This window comes from Nanorana parkeri, unplaced genomic scaffold (assembly GCF_000935625.1).
Source record: "Nanorana parkeri isolate BGI_ZX_2015 unplaced genomic scaffold, ASM93562v1 scaffold486, whole genome shotgun sequence".
Taxonomy (NCBI): Eukaryota; Metazoa; Chordata; class Amphibia; order Anura; family Dicroglossidae; genus Nanorana; species Nanorana parkeri.
The window spans coordinates 1129252-1139719 of record NW_017306754.1 but is presented as its reverse complement, the minus strand read 5'-3'; the positions used below and the strand labels follow the sequence as shown (position 1 = coordinate 1139719).

At 41.9% G+C, this 10468-nt stretch overlaps 1 protein-coding gene across 1 annotated transcript in view; it reads right to left on the bottom strand.

Moving 5' to 3' along the window:
- Positions 1 to 244: 244 nt before the first annotated feature.
- Positions 245 to 10468, bottom strand: part of LOC108790595 (protein phosphatase 1E-like) — a gene marked incomplete at its 3' end in the record, with an annotated part of 114159 nt that continues 103935 nt past the window's right edge. The window contains exon 2 of the mRNA XM_018560901.1: positions 245 to 363. Coding sequence (XP_018416403.1) covers positions 245 to 363 — 119 coding nt within the window. The remainder of the gene's footprint in view (positions 364 to 10468) is intronic.

The following is a 10468-nucleotide window of genomic DNA, read 5'->3' as shown; positions in this document are numbered from 1 at the left end:
TGCCACTCCATGTACACAGTGAGAGGGGAGAGCTGTGCTCTCTCTCAGCTGTCACAGGAGTTCATGAAACAATAAACAAATAAAACTAACCCTGCATTGCAGAACCTGGCCTTGGGGCGGCAGGGAGAGTAAATCCGGCCCTGGGTGTATTGGCTAGAGATGATGGATACTGCCACTTTAGGGATACAGTCTTATTCTGCAGCTTAATGGGAATTTAAAAAAATAAATAAAAGAATTTACTTACGTATGATTCCCTCTGTGCCATCTACATGCTTTGGTACATAGTATACCGATAGGTCAGTTTGCAAGATCTCATCAGCTGTTGCCCTTGCCACACCAGCAGCCAGGAAAGATGGGCAATTACTGCAAAGAGAAGACAGAAAAAGACGTTAGTCATACAAACCTAACCAGGATTTTTTCCCCCTCAATTCCTGGAACTAGAGGGCAAAGGAAAACTGTCAAGAATACAATTCCACAGTTATACACCATAATAAATTATATTACAGGTTAGCAGCCTGCTCGACTCTTCGCAGAAGATTGAGTTATGGTTTCTATTCCTGACTCTCCTTTTCCCTTTCCTTGAACATGCCAAAATCAGATCTCACCACAAAAGCATCGAGAGCCATCAGTAAAACTCAGATGGTCCTTGAAAGTCTGTATGCAAATCTAATTGTCAAACATATTAGCATTAGCTCATGCTTTACTGCTGACCTGTCTATTTGTTGACTGTTACAGGTTATTCAGTTTCAATAATTCGACTGACCCATGAAATATAACATTTTAAAGCTGTCAGCTAGATTATAGTCCAGATCTGTTAATGAAATCATTTTACCAAAATGGTCCTGCAAAATTGTTAACAACGGGTTGTTTTTTTGATAAAATTCTGTTTGGGCTCAACAACTATTCTTACCTTTTAAAAAAATTATCAGAAGAGTTACTGGGAAATACTGTAGATACGTACCTAACACCTTAAGATATGGACTACAATCTAAGGTTTAGTTTACTAGTTTGTATTGAGATTGTAGTCCATCAAGGGAGGGAAGTTGGAGTGGTGGCTACTTTACAACACACACAGGGACCACGTGGAACAAAAGTAGCCACCCTCCAGAAGGAAGGGCAGTGTCAGTATGAATTCAGAGATGAGTGATGCACACATAAGATACATTTTTGTAAATAGTTAAGGTGCTTGAATGCATTTTTCAGATTTAAGTCCTGAGTTTAGTGTCACTTTAACTACAGGTAACAATCATTCTTCAGTTATTGGTGAAGACTCTTGGTATAAGGGCACTCTGTCTTGACAATGTAATAAGCGTAATGTTAAATACTGGCCAATCTACTAATATGCTACAGCTTTGTATGAAAATCTCTAAAGCACTACCATAGTAACTAGGCATGATGATGTAATTATTCGAAACAAGGGAATGTGGTAAAGTTCCACACTCTAATTATCTTAGCAAACATTGACAAGCACACTTGAACATAACAGTGGTCCAGAAACGGAGATACAGGCTTTGACACCTCACTTCTCATCATTCCCAACCACGATCTGCAAAGGAAAGGGGCTTCTTATTTACAGCTCTTATCTCCCGGTCTCTGTACTTTCCAGATACAAGCGAGGTCACAGGAATGCAGAGGGAAGGAGCACTCCCCACATGAATCAGAACAGGAACCAGAATTTGAAGGAAACCTTGTTTTGTGTTAGTAAAGTACAGAAAAAGTGAGATAAGAGCTGTCAATAGAGAGGCCACCTCCTTTGCAAATCGCGGTTGAGAAAGAAGAGAAGTGAACTTTCAAAGTCTCTATTTCCGTTTCTACATCACACAGAAGCAACAAATACTGTGCGAGTTAGATGACTGAGCTGGGAAAAATAAGACTTCAAGAGAGTTTAATGGACCTCTTTACCAACTAATCAGAGTGAGGGGCGAGTATATAAATCCGTTTTATTTTAAAGTGTATGTCCAGCCAAATCTTTATTTATACTGCTGTCTGGGACTCCATTAGACAGATTCCCCTCACTTTCTGTTCTGTTGACAGCAGTTTTACCAGAAAAGAAGTTAGGAAAAGTCTTCACAAAAACACAGACAACAATAAAACCCATCATCAAACAGATGAGAGGAAGTGATGGGAAATCTCTGTGACAGACCCCTGAAAAGCAGGAAAGGCTAAACTTCTGGCTTACATTTTTCCCTTTTGTGTCCTCTCATGTGTTGAAACTGATTACTTTCAATTACTTGTAAATTTGCTTTTTCACAGGATAACCCTTTGAAGCTGCAGCAGCCATTTTGACCCCACCTTAAATTTCCTGTCTGAGCTACTGTACCTCCATCATTCAATAATCACTTCTCTCCTGATGTGTATTGTCATTTGCCCACTCACAGCTATTCGCTTTCTCTGCCAACAATCATTTAGTTCCTGAGCTTTACCTCCATCTCCCTGCAACCAGTCAACCTGTTGGAGTGCACAGGTAATGCCTGCAGCACCCAGTGGATAGCAGGGAGAAGGAACATCTAAGTGGATCCCAGGTATATGTTCTTTCATTTATACACCTTTCTTTCTATGCATTTTTTGTAAAAAAGAAAGGAAAGAAAAAAACTCCAGTGTTTTTGACCGGTCAGTCAAATGACTGTTAGGAATAGGCTAAGCTGTAAGACGAGTTTCAGTTTTCACCAACTTTTCTTTTAAAAGTAGAATTAAAGTCTCTTTTTTTTGGTATATATCTACTGCTAGCAAGCAGTAGATATATGTTTCATGATGTTAAAAAAATTAGGCAAATACCTAATTACTTACCTGTTGCAGCGCCGCTCTCTCCCGGCACCCAAATGGCTGTGAAGGAGGGAGTGAGCGGGCGCATACGCAGTAGATAAACACCGAAGGGTAGAGGAGAAAGCTGACAAAGAAAGTGAATGGACACAGCCGGGAGCGCGCATGCCTGACAGACACTGTGGTACATGAGGAGTCTGCACTGGATCAGAGACTGGCACCAGCGCTGGAGGAACTTGGTTAAAACACACAATTTACACAGCTCTGCCACACCACACAGCCCTGTCTGGAGAGGAGGGGGCCTAATATTTCCCTGCTGTCCTTTCACTTACCGGTCCCCTCCCTGAGAAGGAACATCTAAGTGGATCCCAGGTATATGTTCTTTCATATAACTTTAAAAAGATCAGCAGCAAAATGCTGTGATGTTTACAGAAGCCAGCCAGCCCCTCCCACCAAAGAGCAGTAGTGGTGACTTGGAAATTGGTCACAATAATTTGGCATACCTCCCAGATTTTTTTTTAGTTTGGGAGCAGGATGCGTGGCCTCATCAAATTCTTCATTGTTCGTGAAGTGGAAATACTTCATGATAAGGGAAAACCGGTATTCTGACTTTACGGTGCCAAAAAACGTAGTGGCCAGTAACTTATTGGTTGTCCAGTACCATTTCTGGAGCGGTTTCCCCACCACCCCCTGAAGAATGATGAGTCCCAGAAACTGCCAGATGTCCTCTTTGGTCACCGGTTCCCACTTTCTGCTTCTGGAAAACCTGGCATGCAGCGTAGCGGATTGCTGCTCTTGGTAGCGATTTGCCTCCGTGACAATTTTTTCAATTACCTCCTCAGTGAGGAATAATTGCAGGTATGCCAGAGGGTTGTCACGCTCAACATCTACCGTCATCCCAGGTGATCCATTGAACGGGAATCTTGGGGGCGCTACCTGGTCCGTATCGCAGTCAATAGGGTACCAAGTGCGCACATCGTAGTAAAGTGGCGCTTTTTTGATGCCATGTTGTAAATATTTTTTGAGCACAAATGACAGTAAAATGGCAGGCAAGGGGCACTGTACAGTGATCAAGTGTCAGATCTGAGGTGATACAGTGTAATCCTCTCAGATTACAATGTATCACCTCTTTTATGTGTGTGTGTCACTTTTATGTTACTTTTGAATTTCCCGCCCAGTTCTGCTCCCATGCGCCGCTGCTGCTCGCAGGGAACGGAACCAGGAAGTCAGATGCCGGCAGGCACTCTCGCCGGCGATCATAGCGGAGGACATCGCTGGATCGCCAGGAGAAGGTAAGGAGACTCCGCACAGCAATTAAGTAATACAATGAACTAGGATCACACTAATCCAGCACGTTATTATTCTGAGTTGCCCCTGTGACGACATGGTGATGATGAGTTTATAAGTTAACCTCTTGCCGTCCGCCCGTAGTAAAAAAACGGACGGACGGCACTGCTGCATTTGCGGGTTGCAATGCAGCAACCGGACGGACGGCAATTATTTTCTGCGCGCGCCCCCCTAGCGGGCACGCACGGGCAGAAAAGACCCGACGATTAAACACACCCGTTACCGGGTGTTTGACATATAGGCGATCAGCGGGACCATAGCCCGGCGATCGCCTATATGTGCTCGTTCGCGGCACATTACACTAGATCTCTGCTTCATCAGCTTCTTTTGGGGTCCATAGGTGATATTAGGGGTCCTAGAGACCCCTAATATCTCCATAAAGAGGACCTGTCAGTGTGCCTTTGCCATTATAGAGGGGGTTGTTATCCCCCTATATAATAGCAATAACAATAAGTGCAAAAAAAAAAATATAAATAAAAAAAAAGAAAAGTAACACATAAAAAAATAAAATAAAATAAAAGCCACATATAAAAAAAGGGGAAAAAACCCCCCCAAAATGTTTAACTCCCCCACCCCCACGTTTACGCGCCTATAAACGTAAATACGCGTCCGGTGCCCCAGCGCGCAAAAATTACAATTGCGCTACACATGTTACATATCGCCGCGAACGTCGCAGTGAGAGCAATCATTTTAGGGCCATCAATCACTGATAACACTAAACTGATGAGCGGTAACAGCTTTTAAAGCGTCGCCTAGGGCCAATTTTGGGTATTATCGTTTTTTGAGGTTTCGCGCGCGCACGCAATTTTAAGGCTTGACATGTTTAGTGTCTTTTTACCCGACGTGACCCCATCTTTTATATTTTACCAAAAAATTGGGTAATAATAAATGTTTTATCATTTAATATAGGGGAAACTGTTTTTTTTTTTAAATTTCGGTAATTTTTCCTTAATATAGTAAAAAAATAAAACCCCCAGTGGTGAATAAATACCACCAAAAGAAAGCTCTATCTGTCCCCAAAAAAGGGTATAAAATTCATTTCAGTACAGCGCTGCATGACGGAATAAATGTCAGTCAAAGTACCGCATCGCTGAATACTGAAAAATGGCCTGGATGGGAAGGGGGTTTAACACCGCGGATGTCAACTGGTTAAATGTGTATTGGTGTTGGTTTATGTTTAAGTGCTTTATGCTGTGTGACCTGGTTATGAAAAGACTATCAGCACCACCCTCGTTATCTCTCATTGTACTCTGAAGGAGCTCAGAACAATGGCATTCTGGCCAGGCCTCTGCTATGGCTGTCTGGAGCTCGTTTGCAGGGGAAACCCTGTGGTGTTGAGCAGACCGATTGTCTGTGGAACGCAGGGTGGATGTGATGGGATTATAATCTGATCTCATCACTTGCTGTATAAAAGTTTGTGCAGTTGCCCAATAAATCAGAGTTTGTTTCACCCTACACTTGTGTCTCGACCAGTGACTGGGGAAACTGAGAGCTAAAGATCTTCAGCTTGCAATATCTCCTCAGCAAGGAAGAATACAGCGGCAGACATACTCATCCTGAGTACTGGGGTCCGTCACATTGGTGGCAAGCGGTGGGATGCTCTTCCTTGCCTAAGGAGACATTCAAACCACCACCAGGACCAAGTTTTCTGCTGACATAGGGGAAGAGCCACAGTTGCCTACGACCATGGAAGCGCTGGCCCAGCTCGACAATCCTGGTTCTGCCCAGGATAAGCTGGGAAGGAGAGACGCTTTGCGCCTGGAGATCGGGAGGGAGACTCTTCAATTGCAGCAGCACTACTGTGGCAAGGCCCTCCCTACATCTGAGGAACGATACTGGCTGCAATGGGACCTGCGTGTGCCTTTGCTGGGAGAGCAGCCCCAGGAGGAATGGCTGTCGGAGCTGGATTGGCTGCTCCAAACAGAACTGATGCTGGATGACGGGTATCGGGCGCTGCAGTGGTATGTCACCCAATTGTGTCCATGGCTGGAGAACAACGATCCCACAGAGGGCTATGACTTCGGCGGCCCGGGACTTATATTTGAGGCACTCCAGGAGGATCCACAATTTGAGTGGGGCACGTGAGATTAATAACGTGCTGGATTAGTGTGATCCTAGTTCATTTTATTACTTAATTGCTGTGCTGTATCAGGCCAATGTAGTTGGATCTGTATGTGCGTTATAATTAATCAAAATTAATTGATTAAAAAACATTTTGATTAATCGAACACGAACATTTTAATCAGTAACAGCCCTAAATTATAGCTAATTTGTCTATAAACGTCAGGTGGTCATAATAATCTGGCCACTCAGTGTATATGTTCTTCAATTTCTAATAAATTCAGAGATTACAAGCCTTGTGATTTTACCAATTTGCCATGTGTACTTACATTCATGTTCATCCCTGATTTAAATACATTCCTGGTAAACTTCAAACTGCACTTCAGAAAAAAAGATTCCTGACAATTAAGAAATAAACCTTATTGGGAGAGCGATTATAAAACTTTTAAAGAGTTCTTAAAATTGTTCAGCTTAAGACGTGCTAACTATTTAATTTGATGTCTAAAAATGTTTAGTTGTTCAGTACTGCTTATCTGGTAACTTATCTTTCTCTGCATGGTAAGTGATGTAACTTCACAATGGTGGGACCCCATCCTGACAGATTTAAACACAGGCCCCCCTACAGGTGTAATGCCTTTACTCCAGTGATGGTAGCCCTACAACCAACAGCTGGTGGCAAGGCTGGTGGTTCAATTACAGCAAAGTCTAAGAATTGGGTTCCTTCATACATTTTATATATCGTATTGTATATCAGTTACTCTTTTCCCTCGAAACATCTAATTTCATGTATTCCAACTAGCAGCCTCATGCATTCCAATAAGGATAAAAATAAAATGCCTTTTCCTTGACCAGAATCTGGCAGTACCTTGCAGGGTTTAGAACATTTTGGTGAAAATGTTTAATAGCTGGAAGGTGCTTATGACTGCATACATTTTCATAGGAAGAGAAGAGTCATAAATACGCATACATTTTTATTACATATGGCAGGGCCCTACATATACAATATAAAATCACTCAAAATACTTATCCCATGATATTATTTTCTCTAAAGGTTAGAGAGATCAGTGGCACAACCATTATGAAATCCTGAGGGCAATTTTCAAGGTACGCATTGATCCGTCAGCCATTTGGTCAATTGCAAAGCTGTCACCGTCTCAAAACATCTTCTATTGTCTAAAAAAATTTGTGTACGTCGTAGGTGTTATCGATTTCAAGGAGACGTTGCTGGGCCTCAGTTTAAATTCTGCATCGTTTTAACTACAGCTTTTATTTGATCAATTTAGCACCAACAATTTGGAAGTACTGTAGAATATGAACATAAACTCTAATATAAATCTCCTTGAAGGAATGTACATTCTAATTCTACCAACTTTGCCATGCCTCTAAAAGAAAAAAAAAAAAGAAGACATACATGCTCGGGCAAGCTATTTAAACTACCAGTATATTATTGTAAAGGGGGAAGGAATTTGAAGAAAACTCACACAAATGACATGCAGTTTTTGCCCATGACATGAACTGAACCCAGGAGCCCAGCACTGCATGGTCAAAGTACTAACCACTGTACCACCATCTTGATCCCTGAGCCTAGATGCAAATATTTTATGTTATTAGAAAAATATGGATATCATTTAAGGGAATGAGGTTGTTCACTTGAACGCAAAGTTTAAATTTGCTATTTTTTAGGAAACATCTAGTTGATATGTTAATTGTGCCTAAGCAGTACCCTGAAAATGTACCTCTTGCTTTGAGTGTCTCCTGAAATTTAGGAGTGCACTTCCCTAGCATTGACTGTGCCTTAAGCATTACAGCTTTATATCTGCAGCGTGAGATCATCTAAAGAATTGCTGATATTTGGTGATATCATTACTGTTTACCTTGCTGGAAAGGAAGCAGTACCTGAGGATCTTCAAGGAAAGCATTTCCCTTCTCCTACTTCATCCATTCTGTGGATCTGTGCTTTCCCCATCTCTCCTGGTGCTTCATGAATAGTATACTACCAGTCATCAATTCACCAGTTATGGAGTGAGTAATGCAGCAGTGACTTGGGGAACAAAAGCCCCAATACTCTGACAAAAATGTCACCTCCACACAGTGCAAAACAAGACCGTCAGTAATGGGGAAAAGATTGGCTGCAGGGAACTCGCAGGCAATAATAGTGCCTAGTCTTTTGCCCTCTGCCTGCCTTTTGTAAGTACAACTTCCACAGTACAGTTTCTCTTAAGAGTAACACATAGGACAACACAGTATAGCTGGATTGGCCAAGCAGGGATCAAATTAACATTTTACATAGGTAGAGCACTGTAACAAACGTATTGTCATGACATCATTTATGGCTTGTTCACACCGGGCGTATTGATCTATGTTGATTTGCATTGATCAACTTTTGCACAAGATGACAATGTGCTTTGTTCACACCATAATGCTACATGAAGATATGTTGTGGTGTACTGCATAAAAATTGAGTATTCTGCATTTTTACAAAGTGCAACAAACAGCACAGCTTGGCACTCACAAAAGGTGAGGAGTTTTATAGGTCTGAGTTGTTGGAGAAAGAAATCCAGGTTTACCAATATTATCAAAGTGGATTAGATTACCTTCTTTTCAGCATTTATTATCTTGTACAATATAATTAGTTTAACCCTATTGCCATAAGCATCTATAGAAAAGGAGGCTCACTTCCATCATGAGGCCACCTGCCACTGTAACTAATTCAACCAGCCTGAGTTTGGAATAAGATAGGTGCACTGTTTAAACAAAAGTCAAGCCATCCTCCAACCCCATAGTTATGTAACTTCATGTGTCAGATCATGCTAAAATGCACTTTCACTAAGCGGTTTGACCAGGACTGACACATCTTTTGCCTCCCTTGGTGTTTGGCATTGGACAACTTGCTATTGGTGCGAACACTAGACCTGGAACTCTGCAAAAAATGTGTTTCTTTTTGGATCAATTCTGAGTTTTATTTCTTTAGTTTTTCCAATTTCGGATCTAAAACTCAATTTTGTTAGTTATTCGGATCCATCCAAATTTTCGTTTTTGATCTATTTAGATGGGGTTCTTCAATTATAAATTAACTTTGATTTTTGGGGTCATTTTAGTTCTGATGCTGTGTGCCCTCCTACTGCACTTATCGACTCTCTACTCCACAACATGAAGTAGCATGACAGTGCCTGTAATGCAACCCCCAAAAGCCAAAAAAACCCATCCGATTGGCCACAGAACAGTCACATGTCCGATTTAGTTTAGTTTTGAATGAAATTTGGACAGGTGCGAATTTTCATTAAATGTATATTTGGATTTGTTCGCATTCGCATGCCTTTGAATTCATAAATTCAGATGCATCCCAATGTCTGAATTTTAACAAAATTTGTATGAATATCCATTGGGAACTACACTAAATTTACATATCAAACACTGCTCAGTAATTGAGTGGGTTTGCAATCCCTTGAACCCTACTTACCAAGCACTAAGCCCAACCTCTAATGTACCACAGACTACAGCTACCTGCAGACATGAGTGGTTAGCTGGGTCTTACCACAAAAGTCATTCAGTGGGCTGGCAAAGAGTAGAACTGCTGCATAGCAACAGGAGCACTGCCCACCTGGCCAGCAGCTTAGCAAGACAGCTGGAGTTTTATATTTTGTGGTCAGCATATAGAGGTCCTTAGGAACTTGGTGGTCCTGAGAATTTTCAAAGTTTGCCCCTTTGTCTCTTCCACAAGCATTAGCCCCGCTTTGAGACTTATTGGACTGATGGAGGAAGCCTATTACTGCAGCTGGGCTGCCTGCCTTCTTTGGGTGCCATATGGTGGTCTGCTGTATATGGAAGATGAGGAGGCCTGGGAAAGCAAAGGTCACATTAGCAATCATTTTGCTTCTGCCAACTTGCCATCAAAAGGCATGCTACAGGGAGAAAACTCACTTGCTTGGTCAATGGTTGAAACTCTGCTCAATTTTGCTTAGCAGAGAATGAGCAACACTTCACTGCAGCACTATTGCTGACAAGTTGCCACATATTTTTGTGGCAGTGATGGAGTCTCTGCAGACACGGTCTTGGGTGTGTCAGTGCAGTACTAGTTCTCTTTTTGTGGACACTTTTCTGTTTTTATCAGTAGTGAACTGACTGCCTAGGCAAAACTGTTTGAGTATGCAAGTGTCAGACTGTCAGTACAGTATTGATTTTACATTTGTGGATAACTCTGGCTGTGTCAGTACGGTACGGATTGAGTCTCTGCAGACATGTTTTAGGGGGTGTTAGTACAGTACTGTGTGTGTGTGTGTGTGTGTGTGTGTGTGTGTGT